Source organism: Squalius cephalus (genome assembly GCF_949319135.1).
Source record: "Squalius cephalus genome assembly, chromosome: 12".
NCBI classification, from domain to species: domain Eukaryota; kingdom Metazoa; phylum Chordata; class Actinopteri; order Cypriniformes; family Leuciscidae; genus Squalius; species Squalius cephalus.
Window position 1 is genome coordinate 35,573,822 of NC_137133.1, and position 19,819 is coordinate 35,593,640.

At 37.0% G+C, this 19,819-nt stretch overlaps 1 protein-coding gene across 12 annotated transcripts in view; it reads left to right on the forward strand.

The window, feature by feature from the left end:
• Positions 1 to 19,819, forward strand: part of gphnb (gephyrin b) — a 103,531-nt gene that overhangs the window by 51,141 nt on the left and 32,571 nt on the right. For 11 of the 12 annotated variants that reach the window (XR_013822910.1, XM_079887991.1, XM_079887992.1 and 8 more), the window contains exons 6-8: positions 613 to 679; positions 5,883 to 6,155; positions 9,419 to 9,553. Coding sequence is in view for 11 of the 12 variants with exons in the window: in XM_079887991.1 (XP_079744117.1) it covers positions 613 to 679; positions 5,883 to 6,155; positions 9,419 to 9,553 (475 nt within the window). In the remaining variant the exon portion in view is untranslated. Of the gene's footprint in view, positions 1 to 612; positions 680 to 5,882; positions 6,156 to 7,759; positions 7,830 to 9,418; positions 9,554 to 19,819 lie in introns of those variants that run through there. The other variant, XM_079887987.1, reaches the window with a different exon arrangement.

A 19,819-nucleotide genomic window follows, 5' to 3' on the forward strand; every position in this document is an offset into this window, starting at 1 on the left:
ACAAATGCCTGAAAACTGTATATTCAGAATTTAAAGTTGTTATTAATATACAATTACTGTACAATTAATAATAATATTAACATTTAAACACAACTGTTCAAATGCCATTAAGTTTTTTTTTTTATGTTTTTTAAGTTTCTTCTGCTCGCCAAAAATACAGTAAAATCAGCAATATTGCGAAATATTATTACAATTTAAAATAACTCTTTTCTATGTGAATATATTGTAAACTGTAATGTATTCCTGTGATCAAAGCTGAATTTTCAGCATCATTACTCCAGTCTTCAGTATCACATGATCCTTCAGAAATCATTCTAATATGATGATTTGATGATCAAGAAACATTTCTGATTATTGTCAATACTGAAAACAGCTGATTAATATTTTTGTGGAAACTATGATACATTATTTTCAGGATTTTTTTAATGAATTCAGTTTTAAAAAAACAGCATTTACTTGAAATATCTTTTGTATAAATGACTTTACTGTTACTTATAATCAATTCAATGCATCCTTGCTGAATTTTTTTTTTTTTTTTTGTATCAAAAATAGTGTGTATATATGAGAATGAATAATCAGTTTCTTCTGAATTGTCTTGAATTGTGTGCACAGACCCGTGTGTGGTATCCGGGGGAAAACTCTGATCATAAATTTGCCAGGCAGTAAAAAAGGTTCACAGGTGAGAATATTTTCCTTTCACTAAGAGTGTGGTTAATAATAAGTCATATGTCTCAACACTGGTCTAGTTCTTAATGAAAAGTGTGTACTCCACTAGCAAAGGCAAAACTGCTTGTGGTCTCAATAAAATATAGGCCTACATTAATGGGTGCTGGAAATAGAGATAAACATGAATAATTATAGAGCCCCTTTTGGATCATTCCAGAATAGTATAAGGGTTATATCTTTTTCATTGCTTGTCCAATTTATGAGAAACCACGAAGATTAATAAAATAAAAAATAAAGTTTGCTGTAAATTACCTATAATATAGTAGAAGAAGAAGAAGAATACTGGTTCACCCCATACAAAAATGTACTTCCATGGTTAATGTCCAAAAACATGGTTCTTTTTGGTTAGTGATTCTCAGTGTTAAGGATAGTTACTTTTAAAAGTAATGTGTTACAATATTGCATTACTCCCTAACTATTTGAGTTACTTAGTTACTTTTTATGGAAAGTAATGTGTAACACTTTTGCATTACTTTTTCTTGTTTGTATTTTAACTGTACAGTAGAGCGCGGAGTATGGAAGTTACAAAACAAAAAAGTGAATGTGAATATTTCAATTAAAAACATATCACACACATTTTCATTATTATTATGAAAAATTCAATCCATATTCACCTTCCAGACATCACTTCCAAAATATTCAGTCTGTTTAAAGTACAATCTTTAATATTCGACAGGCAATTTTCTGCCCATTTCATTTCACTTTACATTCACTTTACATTGCTTCCATAAATTCAGTGGTTCAAATTCGGCAGAATATTCAACATTGCACATCCGGGAACTGCAGGAATAGCAGTAGAGTATCGATGCATAATCTCCATCTGCTGTTAGTTGACTCACCAGAAGGTGGTGCAAGCGGGTGATGACGAAGACCAAAGCAATGGGTAGAGAGAGTCATTCATTCTCAAAAACGTATTGATGTCTAGGGGCCCTATTTTTACAATCTAAGCTCATGGTCTAAAGCGCAGGGCGCAAGTGCACTTAGGGTGTCAAGTCAAGTCAAGTATATTTGTATAGCGCTTTTCACAATACAGATTGTATCAAAGCAGCTTCACAGTATTAAATTAAAATAATACAACAAGGTTTGTTTCTAGTGAAATTTATAGATTGATCAAATTAAATTAAATATTCCCAAAATATCCCCAACTGATCAAGCCAAAGGCAACAGTGGCAAGGAACCGAAAAAAACTCCATCAGGTGACCTAATGGTGAGCTGAAACTTAATGGTGAGCTGAAACTCCATCAGGTGACCTAATGGAGAAAAAAAAATCCTTGGGAGAACCCAGGCTCAGTCGGGGGCCAGTTCTCCTCTGGCGTTTATGAACTAGAGGCCGGATTGTAGTTTAAACTGTAAGATTAAGAATATTATATGAATGCCTGGCTGAAGAGATGCGTCTTTAATCTAGTTTTAAACTGGGAGAGCGAGTCTGAGCAACAAACAGTATCAGGAAGGCTATTCCAGAGTTTTGGAGCTAAATGTGAAAATGCTCTCCCTCCTTTGGTGGATCTGGATATCCTAGGTATGACCAAAAGCCTCGAATTTAGTGATCTTAAAGAGCGCGATGGATTATAGGGCAATAGAAGATCCGTTAAATAGACTGGAGCTAAGCCGTTTAGGGCTTTATAAGTCAGTAGCAATACCTTGTAATTAATACGGGACTTTATAGGTAACCAATGCAGTGATGATAAAATCGGTGTTATATGATCATATTTTCTTGATCTAGTAAGAACTCTAGCGGCGGCATTTTGGACTAACTGTAGCTTGTTTATTGAGGATGCAGGACAACCAGCTAATAAAGCATTACAGTAATCTAGTCTCGAGGTCATGAATGCATGAACTAACTTTTCTGCATCAGAAACTGATAGCATGTTACGTAGCTTAGCAATGTTTCTAAGGTGGAAAAAGGCTGTTCTTGTAACATATGAAATATGATTTTCAAAAGACAGGTTGCAATCTAATATAACACCCAGGTCTTTTACTGTAGAGGATAAAGTAACAGGACATCCTACTATGTTAAAGTTGTATTGTGAGAGGTTTTGTGGGCGTTTTTTTTAACCGATAAGTATTACCTCTGTCTTGTCTGGATTTAATAAAAGAAAATTACGCGTCATCCAATCTTTTATATCTTTAATACACTCTGTCAATTTGGATAATTTAGCGTTTTCATCCGGCCGTGATGAAATATATATTTGAGTGTCATCAGCATAACAATGGAAACTAATTCCATGTTTCCTTATAATATTTCCAAGTGGCATCATATATATTGAGAATAATAGAGGGCCTAACACAGATCCCTGCGGCACTCCATAGTTTACTGAAGTTATGATCGATTTTTCTCCATTTAAATAGACAAAATGGTAGCGGTCAGATAAGTATGATCTGAACCATCTTAATGCTTGTCCTTGAACACCAGTATAATTTTGTAGTCGATCTAAGAGTATTGTGTGATCTATAGTATCGAACGCAGCACTAAGATCAAGTAAAACTAGTATTGAGATACAGCCTTGGTCAGAAGCTAAAAGTAAATCATTTGTGATTTTAACGAGCGCAGTTTCAGTGCTATGATGCGGCCTGAATCCAGACTGAAACTTTTCATAGATGTCATTTTCTTGCAAGAAAGAGCCCAGTTGAGCGGACACCACTTTTTCTAATATTTTAGACATAAATGGAAGATTTGAAATGGGTCTATAATTTGCTAGGTTATTATGATCTAATTGTGGTTTCTTAATGAGTGGTTTTATAACTGCTAATTTAAATGTTCTTGGAACATGACCTAAAGATAAAGATGAGTTAATAATGTTAAGGAGAGGCTCTTCCACTATAGGTAACACTTCTTTCAGTAGTTTAGTTGGTATAGGATCTAATAAACATGTTGTTGTTTTAGATGAAGTGATAAGTTTATTTAACTCTTTTTGTTCTATAGCTGTAAAGCACTGTAATTGTTCTTGCGGGGTGATAATTGAGGCTGAATTATAAGGCGCGATTGAAGATTGAACGTTTACAATTGTGGTTCTGATGCTTTCTATTTTCTCAGTGAAGAAGTTCATGAAATCATTACTACTAAACTGTAACGGGATATTTTGTTCCGGTGACGCTTGTTTATTTGTTAGTCTAGCCACGGTGTTAAATAAAAACCTTGGATTGTTTTGGTTGTTTTCTATTAGTTTGCGGAGATGCTCAGCCCTGGCCGCTTTTAGGGCCTTTTTATAACGTGACATACTGTCTTTCCATGCGATTCTAAAGACCTCTAAATTAGTTTGTTTCCATTTACGCTCTAAATTACGGGTTTCTCTCTTTAGAACACGCGTAGTATTGTTGTACCATGGTGCTTTAATTTTCTCTCTGACCTTTTTTAATCTAATAGGTGCAACAATATCCAGTGTTCTAGAGAGAATGGTGCTCATAGTGCTAGTTAGTTTCTCTAGTTCATCTGTTTGTTTGGGTTCAGGCAGCAGCTGAGACAGATCAGATAAGCAATTTGAGAAATTATCTATGGTGGATGGAAGGATTGTTCTGCCTGGTCAATAAAGCGGCACCACATGACATATTACAGCAGTATGTAATATGCAAGTTACCATGTAATGGTCAGTGACATCATCACTTTGTGGAATGATATCTATATCAGTTGGATCGGCTCCATATGATATAATTGATAAGAGTGTATGATTTAGACGATGAGTGGGACCAGTGACGTTTTGCTTGACCCCAAAGGAATTTAATAATTCTGTAAACGCAGCCCCTAACGCATCATTTGAATTATCTACGTGTATGTTAAAATCTCCAACAATTAATGCTTTATCGACATTGACCAATAGATCTGAGAGAAAATCTGCAAACTCTTTTAGGAAATCAGCGTAAGGCCCTGGCGGTCTATATACGGTAGCCAAAGCTAGAGATAATAGGGATTTTTTTCTTACATCTGAGAGCGTAACATTTAATACAAGTACTTCAAACAAATTAAACTTGTCACCTGTTTTCTGGGTAACATTAAGAATATCTCTATAGATTGTTGCAACACCGCCGCCACGACCAATCAGACGGGGCTCATGCTTATAACAGTAACCTGATGGAGTAGACTCATTTAGACCGAAATAATCATTTGGTTTAAGCCAGGTTTCAGTAAGGCAAAGTACATCGATGCTATTATCTGTGACTATTTCATTTACAATAACTGCCTTAGGTGTGAGTGATCTAATGTTTAGAAGACCTAGCTTTAGAAATAGTTTTTGTTCACTAATAGCGAGATTTTCTGTTTTAATAACAATTAGATTTTTTCTAGATACTGCAGTAGATTTATTATTTGATCTCACTAAACGAGGAATAGACACAGTTTCTATGCAATGTTCTACACTAATATTTATATCAATTAAGTTGGTGCAGCAGAGACTGTAATTTGGACTTTTGGTTACTAGTCAAACGGTATTTAACGTCTTGGAGATGTTATCAGACAGAAGATCTGCTCCGATTCTACTTGGGTGTGTCCGAATCCACTTTTGCTAGTTTAACAACGGGAAACTAGCAACTACCAAAACCGGCGCATGGTCTAAAAGGGTTGTCCCTATTCTCTCAATGAGTAATGGGTGTGTTTTGGGCGTAACGTGCAATAAACCAATCAGAGTCTCATCTCCCATTCCCTTTAAAAGCCAGTTGCGCTCACGCCATGGCTGATTCGCTATTTACATAGCGGAATTAGCAAGCGGAAAAACTGAACGCTTCTCTAGCAAGGAAACGGATCTGCTCGTGCGCGAGGTTAAAGCGCAAGCAGACCATCTACAGGACAAAGTGTACGCGCGTTGTGGACCCGCCTCGTTTTACAGTACAAATGCGCTCTTTAAATAACAAAAAAAATATATTGCGCCCTTGACTTTAGACCAGGTTTTTGTTGGTCAATGGCTCAGTCTATTTCAGTTCCTCACAATAGCAACATGCCAACAATGCTCCCGAACACACCTCGTTCTCAGTCCAGCAGCCCATGGGCGAACAGATGGGCGCAAATGCATTTGCTATTTTAACAACGTGGTGCAGGACGTGAAAATGAAAACTGCGTCAGGCTAAAACTAGCAAAAAACTCTTGCATCGCGCGAGTGTTTGATAGGACCCTAGCACGGAAATGCACAAAGCTCTTTGTTTTATATTTCTTTGTGTGTGTCCTGCAGGAATGCTTCCAGTTCATCCTTCCCGCTCTCCCACACGCCATCGACCTGCTCCGAGAAGCCGTGGTCAAAGTGAAGGAGGTGCCGAATGAGCTGGAGGACCTGCCCTCGCCCCCTCCGCCTCTGTCCCCGCTGCCCGGCAGCAGCCCGCACCGGCAGACTGAGGACAAGGGCGTTCAGTGTGAGGAAGAGGAGGAGGAGAAGAAGGACAGCGGTGTGGCCTCCACTGAGGACAGCTCCTCCTCGCACATCACTGCTGCATCCATCGCTGCCAAGGTAATCCTGTGCGCATATAATGTCGTTTTACATAGGGATGCACGATGTATCAAAATTAAGCACAAAATCAGACTTGAGTTTATCTTCGCACCCAGACCAGATGTGGCATTTTGATGCTTAAATATCGAAAAGAATCAGGACAAGTCAAGTTTACAAAACGGCTAGTGTTGTCAAAAGCACTGACTTCAGTACCAAGTCGATACTGAAATTTTAAAAATGTGACGGTCTGAGTGCTGTTGAGCGGAATCGTAGACACCTCTGATTGGCCGTTGTGTTCACGCGCTCATCAAATATGTCTGTGATTGGCTACAATGATCAGCGCTTCAAAAACATGTTGTAAATATACATCAATGAGGCTCTTCAGCGAGCGTTTACACAGATACACACTCGAGCGTTTGAAAGCAGGCGTCTATCAGCGGTTTGGTCCTGCTTCTGCTTTCAAAACACTTTCAAACACTTTGGTGTGTTCTCAAACGCTCCCATGCGTTGATCATTGTAGCCAATCACAGACATATCCGATGAGCTCGTGAACACAATGGCCAATCAGAGGTGTTTATGATTCCTCTCAAAGCGTCACATTTTTTACATTTCAGTACCGACTTGGTACCAACACTATAATGTAGTTTTACATGGGATGCACGATATATCGGCCACCATATCGGTATCGGCCGATATATGTTCATTTTTAATGTTATCATTATCGGCCCGACTAGAAGATTTGATCGATATATTAAAGCCGCTAAATAATGTATTATTTCCTTCAGCTGAGACACTTCAGATGCGCACTGTTCAACATGATGGGTTTGAATTGCTTGAAAGATGATTAGAATCACTTCAAAAAGGAAAATAGAGTTCAGTGCAACATGTGCAGCGCAAGTCTGTCAAATAGGCTACATAAAATTATAATTAGGACATTATAAATGTGGCTTTTAATGATAAGACTTTTGTTTTTGTAATCAGGCTCTCAAAATGATAAAAATGTTGGATTTAGATTTATCGGCCAATATTCCGGTTATTGGCTTTCAAACATAAAGAATTATCGATATCGATAAGAGTTATCGATATCGGCCAAAATGTTCGTATCGGTGCATCCCTAGTTTTACATAAATTATTTATGCTATGCAAATGTAGAGACAAACATAAATGACTTAATTGGGGAAATTGAGAGATGAAACCATGCTGATGACCTGGGTCTGTGGTGGAGTAGTGAGTTTGACGTGTAATTAAACTCGAGGTTCTGTGGGCTGCGGACTGATGGGTTACAGTCCTAGAGCTCCTCCTGTCCGATTTTAGGGGAAAATCGGGTCTATTGGAGACATACAATAGATTTCAAAAGAACACCACATGGGAAAATCTCAGAGTAAAACTGGGAGCTGTGAAAAATATGATACACCGGTGTTTTGCCAGATGTATTATCTTTTATCTATGTATCATCTTTTAGTTCCTTTTATAACTCTCTTCATTTTCCTTGCTTTTATTTTGTGATTATTTTAATTCCTTTCTGTGTAAAGCACTTTGAATTACCATAGTGTATGAAATGTGCTATATAAATAAACTTGCCTTGCGTTGCCTATTTCTCACATGACTCTGCTGGACATTTGCAGGTTTTCCATTTGTCTTATTCCCATCATGAAACTGTGTGTCATCCTCATGTGTGCTGCAGCGTCCTCAGGTGTGAGTGAATGTCGTACATCATCTTCATATCATTTGTTTGATTGTTGTGCACCTCGTTTGTCATGTCATTCAAACCTGACGGACAGATAACTCAGCCAATCATGCTTCAATCTGCGTCCTGATTTGCATACTTGCACTATTTTTGTAACAAGCACACTTTAGCATACTGTTTTTTAAGTACTTATTTCAGAAATAACATAATTAAAGGGATAGTTGTCGTCATTTACTTACCCTCAAGTTGTTCCAAACCTGTATGAGTTTCTTCTGTTGAGCACAAAAGAAGATATTTTGAGGAATGTTGGTAAACAAACAGTTTACGGCACTCATTGACTTCCATAGTAGAAAAAAAAAAATACTATGGAAGTCAATGGCTATCAACTGTCTGGTTACCAACATTGTTCAGTGTAATCCGAATGTAATGTTTTTTGACACTTAATTCCATGTTATTTGCAATTAAATGAAAATGTATGATAATTCAAATTTATATTAAATGCAAATTGCTTTTTCGACCCACTTAAGTAGGACTTAAATACATCTTTATACGTAATTTCATAATTAATTCTATTGTCATTTCATAATTACTTCTATTCTATTGAAATGTGGTTAAATCATACTGACAAATGCCAGCTAAAATTTAGTTCCATTTCTATTAAATCATGTATGTCATGTATTTAAGTATATTTGTAATTACTCATTTGTAATGATGAAGTTGTAATTTAGTACATTTAAAATATATTTCATTTAAATGTAATATTGAATAGCACACTGCAGTTTAAATTATAATCAAGCGCTTTACATGTGCTTTAGTATGTTAATGACTTAATATGTACTTTACAGTAAAACTTTTAAGTTGGCATTGTTGCAAAGTGCTTTTTTTTAAAAGTACTTAAAGTGTGTTTACATTACAAGTGCACATTTAATACGCTTAAGTGCACTTCTTTTTCCATTTTTCTATTTTTATTTCTTTTTTATTTTTATTTCTATTTCCTTTTATTCTAGGATTTACTTTGAAACAATTTTTAGAGAGATTACTAAATTTCACAAATAATTACAAAGAAACGGCAAGATGCAAATTTAATTAAATTAAAGTATTTTCTTGCAAAATGTACTCTAAAGATCTTTTTTATTTACAACTTCCAAAAAACATTTTACTGTGTGTAAACATTAACGTCTAGCTAAATGTATTCCCTCAACATTCATTATTACTTTCAGGTTCATACATTTAAAAACTCGATTGTCAGATTCAGCTTCACATTCCACACAATTTACTTCTTCAATCTACTTAAAACTAAAAAAGTTGATTGGAAACATCTCACAATCTCCTCTTCTTTCATGTAGCAACAGGTTTTGGGTGATATAACGCCTAAAAACATCAAACATGCTTCAAAATCCACTGAAAATACTGTCATCTATGGGCACATTTTTTCCAGTGTATGGAATGCACTAACATACTATGTCCCAGGTTCTGTTTCACCACAAGAAATAAAATGCAAACTTTTGACTTTATACATTTGCATAATGCACGAAGAGTAAGTGAACAAATGTTTAGAGGTCTCTGGTTATAATAAACATCCTTCTTCGTGTCTTAGATTCCCGACTCCATCATCTCACGGGGCGTCCAGGTCCTTCCCCGTGACACGGCATCTTTGAGCACCACGCCGTCCGAGTCGCCGCGAGCCCAGGCTACCTCTCGCCTCTCCACAGCTTCCTGTCCCACACCCAAGGTGAGAGCGCATCACTTCCTGTTTCCTGTCCCCGCACTGTTCGCTTCCTGTCTGCCTCCCCACCTCGCTCACCCTGCTGCCCAACTCCACGCTCACCTCACCCCAAAACTCCTCACATGCTCCGAGCTGTCAGAGTCCCATCTGTGTGTGGATTTCACAGGTTTCTGTTTCATATCTAGGATACGGAAGCTTGTTTCGTATTCACGGAATAAAAAATAAGAAAGGTAATTGTGACTTTTTATTTCAGAATTCAGACCTTTTTCCTCGCAATTGCGAGTTTATATAGTATTTATATCTCACAATAGAGTGCAACAGTCAGGTTCTGGAAGTAAAAACTACATTACCCATGATGCTGTACAGTAACTTCCACCAATCAGAGAGTCGCCACAAGCAAAACGCGCCAAAATAGCTATTTAGCTCCACCCACTCCCATGAAGCACTGCAAATGATATTTTCAAGTCATGACACATGACTCTTCCAGGTCTAGAAATCACACTTCCTCATATATCCCGTTTTTTTTAAGTCCCCTGGTTCTTCCAAAAGAAAAAACAGTTGTTGAGGGGGGCAAACTAAAATAAATTTGAGTTGTTTTGACTTATTTTAATGCTGGTTTTATCTCAACATAAGTCATTTTTTTAAGTCACAAGTTTGCTGAGAATCAATGCTTTAAAGTGATTAACTTGTGATAAATAGTTGAAAATGATCTGTTTATAAACATTATGCACTCTGACTTCACATTTGCATTTATGCATTTGGCAGATGCTTTTATCCAAAGTGCCTTACATTGCATTTGAGCTGTAAATTTGTTTGTTCAATTCACACATTCCCTAAGAATCGAACCCATGACCTCGGTGTTGCTAGCGCCATGCTCTGCTGTTTGAGCTGCAGAAATATGACCAACTGTCCCCGACCCATCTGTCTCGAGACTCTCACCCGAGCCGGGCGATGAACACTCGTTCCTCAGCTCATATGTCACAATCATTTCTCGCCCTGCTGTGTGGATATGGATGGTTGTCATGGGAGCGGGCGTTGCCATGGAGACTGTGCTATGCTCATATGAGCGAGAGGGTTTGTGTACAGGTATCAGTTTGGACAGAGATGCAAAATTCCCTCATGTCATTGCAAACCTGTGTGATGATGTTCATGCTGCTCTTTTCTATTCAGTGAATGCATGTAGTAAACCCAGGCTGTTGAGAAATGCAGTCCATATGACTTCTGTGCCCAAAGGCTTCTGAAACCATTCGATAGCTTTCTGTCACAAACACAGACAAAAATATGATTAGCTAATAAAATAATATAGTGCCTCACACACCCAAATCATTAATTCAACCTTCCTCAGGCTTACAACACAACAAATGAATTTATTATTATATATAAATCACCATCATTTAAGTGATTTATAGCCGTCCTGATCACAAGCATACTGAGAGACTCTCTCTCTGTCTCTCGATGTCACTTCCTGTCTTCTGTTCTCTCTCTCACACACACACACACACACACACACACACACACACACACAGATGATGATATGGCTGTGGCAGTTCTCCACACACGTTATATAACACTGTTACATAACAGTGAGCCACTAACACATATACCAGTTCCTGTGACTATCTGCTAATGCAATTCTGCATCTAATTATAATGCACAAGTAATTACGCTGGATGATTGTTGCTCATATTGATTTAAACCCTCTTTCCTTTTATTTCAGCAAGGATGCATTAAATTGACAGTAAAAATAGCAGTAAAGGCATTATAGACATCAGAAAGAATGTTTTCTGCAAAGCTGCTTTGAAACAATGTGTATTGTGAAAAGTGCTATACAAGTAAATTTGGCTTGATGCAACGGTTTCCAACATTAATAATAATCAGAAATGTTTCTCGAGCAGCAAATCATCATATTAGAATGATTTCTGAAGGATCATGTGACACTGAAGACTGGAGTAATGATGCTGAAAATACAGCTTTGATCACAGGAATAAATTACATTTCACAATATATTCAGATAGAAAACAGCTATTTAGAATTTTAATAATATTTCACAATATTGCTGTTTTTACTGTATTTTTGGTCAAATAAATGCAGCCTTGGTGAGCTTTAAAAAAAACGTTAAAAAAAAAACCTTTTGAACGGGAGTTTAATTCAACTTTAAGCTGTGCAACGATTACACTGTTTTTAAAGTATTACCACACTAGTGCTGTTGATGTAATGCTTTACTTTAGTGCAATTAATTATTTATAAAAAAATCAGATTCCAATATTGCATCCGTGCAAAAGCCTAAAATGCTACATTTATCCTGGTTTGCTCGGTGTGTCTACAGTTTGTTTTTCCAACATTTGAGATGTCAAAACCTGAATGTGAAGGAAGCAGAGAATCCAATGACAGCTGCAGATGAAGGATAAATCCACATTGCTTGGCGTGTGTGTGTGTGTGTGTGTGTGTGTGTGTGTGTGTGTGTGTGTGTGTGTGTGTGTGTGTGTGTGTGTGTGTGTGTGTGTGTGTGTGTGTGTGTGTGTGTGTGTGTTTGTACTGGAAGCGAGACAAAATACTGAGAAAGAACATCATATTTTGCAGTGGATGAATGTGAAGCTCAGGGTCTGCTTTACTCCACATGGTCTTTGTTTAGCTGTAGTTTAGGAGCTTCATGTGTCTGTGTGCCGTAAAGCTGTTTTAGATGATGCTTGATTTGTCGGGATCTGATCTCGTGAGCAGAAATAGTTTTCTAGTTTCTGCACTCGTATAAGATACTAGTTGCTTTGAAAGAGACTCCTTCAAAAAAATCTTTAGGCCTACGTTTATGATTTACGTATTTTAATTGCATATAACATTTCCACCTATTTGGATTACACAGTTTTAACATAAACTAATATACTCAGTCATACATAAATGAAACATGTAAGAAACCGGTAAGATTTCTGCACTAAAAGAAATCACGGTATATTATTAACTTTTTGCATCTATTTGATTTTATTTAAATAATCACATCAAAATACATTATTCAAATTGCTTTTATCAGCATAAATCTGTTCATGGTGAAAATGTACCCGTTTATTTTTTGCATGACTGACAAATATGCTTCACATTAAGTTTATTAGTTTATACATTAAAACTGTGAAATTCAAATGGATGGAAATTTTATATGCATTTCAAATACTAAAATCTTCCATTTAGGGTGAGATATGGGTGCATGTTTCTACGGAGCCCCTAAAGGGACATGGTGGGGGGGAAATTAGATGACAGGAAAAATAATAAGTCAATGTATTTTTCTCGCGTAACCCCCGAGAAACGCAAGCGAGCGAACGCAAAGTTTCTCGGCGGAACGCAAAAGTTTTTGCAAATATTTTTTCCTACACCTCATATTTTTTTCCTTCACCATGTCCCTTTAGAGGCTCCGTATGCTTCTGTTTTGGCCTATTCTTACAGACATATCTGTATTTTTTGTAATTCTGAAAATGAAATGGTTCTTTCACTATCCATTTGATGCAAAATGCACAAAAACACTTGTGAAAATGACAAGCTCCTGTCATATTTTAATCAGCTTGCTGGGAAGTGTTTAAAAGGATTGATATTATGAGCACTTCTAAGGATTTGCCAGGTTATGTTCCAAAAGATATTCAAAGTTTTGATTTGCAGTCATTTCTTCTGTGTTTTCTGTGCAGACGTTTATGTACACATGTTGCACTTTACTAGTATATTGTCTATTATTATAATCCATTTCAGATTAATGACACTCAAACTGTGGTTGGTTTATATGGTCTCTTCAAGTCCTGATGAATACCATAAAGTTTCAGTTATTGTGCATTTGCATAAACTACTTGTAAGTTAGTAGACCTCTTAGTAGTGTGTGTGTGTGTGTGTGTGTCATTCTTCATTTCTTCATTTTTTTTTCTACCTCTTCAGGTTGTAATTTTTGGCTGCTCCTCTCTCTCTCCTCTCTCTCTCTCTCTCTCTCTCTCTCTCTCTCTCTCTCTCTCTCTCTCTCTCTCTCTCTCTCTCTCTCTCTCTCTCTCTCCGCTCTCTCCCTCTCCCCTCCTCCTCCTCCTCCTCTCTCCATCCATATGTGTGTGTACACTTCCTCTCTGTGTCAGTGTGTGTGTGAGAGAGATCTCAGTCTTCATGTAGATGATGGTAAGTCTTCACTCTTCCTCTGGCATTTGAGTTTTTTTGGTCAGAAGACACGTGTGTTTAGTATTATAATCCATTTAATAGTTTAATAATCAGTCAAATTAGTGTTTAAATCTAGTGGCTGAGTGGTTCTCTTTATGTTTTTGTGTGTATGTGTGTATTTGACTATATTTGAGAGAAAATGTCATAGAAAAAATGACTTGTTTTGAATGAACTTGTTGCTAGAGGTCTGCATTCATCAGTCAATCTATCTATCTTCTTGTGTTATGTTTTTTGGCGATATGATATATAGAGATTTTAAATTTTGCTTGATAATTAGTCATGAGTATTTGCTCTTGGCAATTTGTCCGATGCAATATTGTCCAGTTGTGTGTAAATATTCATATATTTTGTTCGTTGTATCATACTTTTGTGATATTCATCCCACAATTATGCGATGTACATCAGAAGATCTGACCATGTGTTCTTTCAGATGTTTGGCAGAATTATGAGTATGTTTGATAACTCCCTAAAGCTGCTTTTAAAATGTTGTCTGCCAAAAAAATTTAGTAAGATAATAACTTGATGCTTTGAGACTAGCAAATGCCTGCAGTGTGTTGGCTAAAATGTATTATAGATTTTCAGATGAATTTGAATTTATTCTTTAATAAATTATTTTATATTATGGTTAGGATTTTTATATATATATATATATATAGGTGCTCAACTGGAATTTATCATTACAAAACATTGCCACAGTGTTACCACAGTGCTAGTTTGAGGATATTGAGATAATAGACTGTATAAACTCAATCAGCTGATAATGACAGGCAGGCAAATGCGGTTTTTTTAGCCCAATTCTGAAAGGAGAGGCTTGCTCTTTACTGATTTTTTAAGATCTTTAAAGAGAAATGGACGATTTAAAATATGCACCAGCACTGATATCTGAAGCATTGTGTATTATGAACAGACATGAATGCTGTAAAGTTGCTCTAGTGCATCGTAGTGTCCACAGACGCTCAGATGAGGCTCGTAGTTGATTCTAATAGCTGCAGTACAGAAGGACCTACTAAAGCATTATTAAATACAGCTCGGCAGAAAGCGTTTTGCTGTGCATTTGCAGTCTTGAGCAGATTGTCTCCCTTCAGAGGGGTCTAATCTGAATCTCGCGGACATTTGATCAAAATGAATATTCTGTTGTCATTTACTCACCCTTGTGTGCACTCGAAAAAATATTTAACCCTACATTTTTAACAGTTTTATACATTTTTTATAATACAAACATTCCTTACATCAGGTGGTTACACAATAAAACAAACAGACAAACAAAATTGGAAAAATAAAACAAACAATCACAACAACAAAAGAAGACAGCCGAGTAAAAATATTACAGCAACTATGATGCACCAACACAATCTGCAGATTTGCCCATCAAATTAGGAAAAATTGCTCTTTCCTTTCCTTAAAGGGATACTTCACTGATTAGCATTAAGCTTTGTATCAGTAGAAACCCAGTGGGATTTTCGACTGACCGTGCTTCCCTCCCTCATGTCCCCCTGAGACGAGAGATTTCTGGATTGTGTATCTGGAAAAAAACTCAGATGACGCAAAAATCGTCATTTAGCTTCATCAGAGGCTTCTTTGTCCAGAGGCGAGAGACTCCAGCCAATAGCTCGTCCCGCATGTCTTCAACCCGTCCATAGGGGGATCTCACCATAAAACGCCGTCTTTTCAGTTTCGAGTCGACTAGTAGCCTAGCTGTATCATTTCTCCCGACACTGCCCTCTGTAACCGGTAGGCGTGGCTTGCGAGTGTCCTCGTAGGGCAGCGAAGCAAGTGCATTCTGGGAGTTGTTGTCTTTCATCCACATGAGCCAAAAATACATTTTCTGGCTTTTCTCAGTCTAGAAGGCACCAACTTCTAAAATAATTTCACATTTCTACTACATAAATGACCCAATTTAAATACACATTCATCTTTCCAGCGGTGAAACATCCCTTTAATAAACCCTACGTTTAAGATTTATCTATATTAATTGCAAATACATTTTCCATCCATTTGGATTAGAGAGTTTTAACCAGTGGTGGACAGTAACTAAGTATTTTCATGAAAGCCCCAGTTTGGCAGCAGTCAGTTCTCACCACAGAAGTTTGCTACAGAAGTGAGCGTGGTAAAGCTGAGGAGTGGAGGGGGACGAGGGGAGAATGACAGCACAGCAACGGCATCGACAGTTTTATTTCGCTCTCATTGAGTTAAAAGCATCAAAGCTTCCCACAAATGCACGCTGCAGTTCACCATTACACACAACACAATATGCACATGCTTTTATAAGCTCACCATAAACCGTTACACAAATACAGTACATATCCTGACAGCTATAATTTAATGCACAAATAAATGCACTATAAATATATAAATATATTTGAATGCACTATTGCATCTTTGATAACTTTAGCAGTGTTTTTATAAGCCGTTTGATTGGTTATAGAGCTGTAAAGACCGATAATTCACAGTGTGGATGAATCGCGTTTGTGTCGAAGACTCAGCATCTGTTGAAGAGAACTTGTGCGACACAGAAAGCAAAAACAAACTCTCATTTTGACCCAGTACTGCACCTCTCTCTTACTGTATGCGATCTCACTGTTTGAAGAGGAAATCAACGCTTGCTGTCATGAATAATTAAGCGAGACGTCTTCTCATTGGATAAGGACACGCAGCCTCATGAATAATTATGAGACACCGATGAGTCATCCATGTACTATGTACAAGAAAACATCACAAAGAAGAATTTAAACCCAGAAGATGAAAATAGTGCAAAAAAAAAACCTTAACGGATGGTAGCATTGTCTTCTAGGATGTTCAACACATAAAATCTCAGAAAATTTAGTTTAGGGTTTCATGACCCTTTAAGCGGACAGTCTAATGACTGCTAGTTGATGTAGTTGCAAAGTTACTTATTGTTAGTAGAGAGTCTAAAGTGGACTTTCGAAATAAAGTGTTACCGAATATGCTTATATTTCAATCAGTACTGAAAAATATCATTTCAGTCTTTTAGAATTTCGTTTGCCCAAGATTTGTGTGTGTTATGTAGTTTTATGCTCATTCGAGTATTTAAACTGACGTCATGAGAAAGTGTATTTAACAAGGCAGCCATTTTGTGTAAATTTGCACAATGGGATTTTTTACGAAATTTGTGCGATTCGTACAAAAGTGAAGGACTAAACCCAACCTTCACTGAGGCGTAAGCAGATCACACAAAAACAAAACATACAAATGAGATTTCATAAGAATTAACCACCAATTCAGCAAAACGTAAAATAGTTACAAATCACATTAATCAGTTTGGTGAAGCACTATTTGTGTTAAATTGCCTTGAGAAAAACAGTTTTCTGAGGACATTGCATATGTGAAGGAGTGTGCTGTATGCTGCGGTAAAAGTGTGTGTGTGTGTGTGTGTGTGTGTGTGTGTGTGTGTGTGTGTGTGTGTGTGTGTGTGTGTGTGTGTGTATGTGTGTGTTGCGATAAATAACCGTTCTAAAGATTATATCTAGTGCCTTGAGTTTCAATTTAACATTTAACTCGGGTTGGGCTGCAGCCTGCAAGATATATTACTCCGTTCCTGGACCACAAGGACACCTTGCATGCATGAGCGTAAGATGCAGTGCTGATTTTATGCCAAAGGTGACGCAATAAGTACCAAAGGATTCTTGTCAGTGCTGGCAGTATTTTATAGGTGCTGTATGTAGTGTTTTTGACTGCACTTGTTACACTGAAAAAATATGCGACAGCCAGTTATTCTATTTTAAAGGGGTGGTTGATTATGATTTCACTTTTCTAACATTAGTTAGTGTGTAATGTTGCATAAACATGCAACATCTGCATAAACAACATCTGCAAAGTTAAAACGCTCAAGGTTCAAAGCAAAGGGAGATATTTGCTTTTAAAGAAATCACTTTTTAAGGACTACAACAAATGGCTGGTAGAGACTACACCACATTCCTCCCGGGTTAGTGACATCACCAACCCTAGAATTTACATAAACCCCGCCCCCGGAACACGATTTATAGATTATCATGACAGAATATGCTAATCAATGACTAGAAGATAACTACACATAAGCTTCATAAATTCACCAACTAACCATTCAGAAATGTCCTGTTGCTTCTACATGTTGTCACTTCTTCTTGAGTCTCTCCATCTTTGTCTGACTTCGGTTTGAACATAAAAGGCTAAAAGTTTTTGAAATTTTTTAGTGCATGTCTGTGTGAGTGCAGCTCTTGAAGCTCCGCCCCCTGTGCCGGGAGCAGCAGCTCATTTGCATTTAAAGGAACAGACACAGAATGGTGTGTTTTTGCTTTAACATGCTAAACTTTAACATGCTAAATAAAAATGGGGTATTTTGAGCTAAAACTTCACATACACACTTATTTAACATCTTGTGAAAAGAGCATTATACCACCCCTTTAAAATGTTTTGGTCTGTGATCCCGCCCACTGCCAGGGAGTATGCGTGTGATGTCACCATCAGCTGGAGTGACTGCGGTTACGCCCACTGAGTGGCAAAAAGACTTGAGTGGCAGCATTGGTTTTCAGCGTAAATGCCACAAAAAACACACAAAAAAACATTTAAAATGGGAAAGAACTTTGAGATTGACTGTATAAACATATTTGACAAGAAATCTGAGGTATATTTTTACAGATCTTGAAAAGCTACAGAAAAGAGAAGCAAATGGATTCATAAAAAACAACGACTCCAGGCACCGAAAGGTGGATTTTGTTCATTTTGTGTCAATATGCTGAATTTTGGGGTAAAATCAATCCCCTATATTTTGTATTGTTTTATATTGAATTGACAACTCATCAATTACATCTTTACCATTGTATATTCTGCATAATCAGATGTTTTTAAATAAACACTCGGAATTAGACCTACTTATATTGTATTTATATGAAGTGTTGTATTTATGTATTTCCCTGGCATGGAAATCAGGCACATATAAATGTTAATGCATGTATGCATAAATGCATGTCAATATCCATGGATCACTGGATCTTTGGTAAGTTGTAAGGAAACACTATATCGAGTCCAACCTTTTGTTTTACTCACATTTTTCCAGTCACTCACCAGCTCTTCTGCCACTCAGTCCGGCTGAGGGAGTGTGTTCTGGCGGGAAAGTGACGTCAATGCATACCCAGTATTTACCCAATTCATAGTTTTCACGTGACATCACATCCTTACAAGGGTTTCCGTCATTGCACGCCAGTTATTTTTACCAGGCTAGTAGTAAGCAGCACTAATGTTGTAAGACAGTGATATTAAAAGACAAATATGCACCTTATTGATGATATGTACATGCATGCAGATGAACTCAGAATAAAAATGTGTTTTTTCCATTGAAAACCATAATAAAGAAAACGTGTTGCGTTCATATTCTGGGCTCATCTGCTCGTCTGAATATAGTATACATTAAAAAGGTTAGATTTTTTGTATCACTGTTTTACTACATTAAGGCACTTTAAGGGTGGGTTGCACCAATAAGGATTAAAGGGTTAATTCACCCAAAAATGAAAATTCTGTCAGTAATTACTCTCCCTCATGTTTTTCCAACCCCGTAAGACTTTCGTTCATCTTCAGAACACAAATTAAGATATTTTTGATTAAATCTGAGAGCTGTCTTTAAGCAGCTGCGTCTTCCGCCTATGCTGCTCGATCAGCCCTTTAATTCTTACGGTCTTTCTGCGTAGCAGTTTATACAGACAGTTGACATTGAACACGTTTATTTTCTTTATCCGCAAGAGCTGCTATTGTCAGAGAGAGAGAGTTTCAGGCGGTCAATAAAAAAGGAAATGGAATATGAACATTGTTGATGTTTAATTGGTTCTAGATTCTACCGGACCTAAAAAGCATCGGCATTCATCTAAAAATCTCTATTACCACAGGCAACTTTCAACCACTAGCTGCAGTCTTCAGTGTCACATGATCCTTCAGAAATCATTCTAATATGCCGATTTGCTGCTCAAGGAACCTTTCTTATTAATATTATCAAAGTTGAAAACAGCTTCATATTTTTGCAGAATTTTTTTTGTTCAAGATTCTTTGATGAAAAGGAAGTTTAAATGAACAGTACTAATTTGAAATCTTTTGTAACATTATGAATGTCTT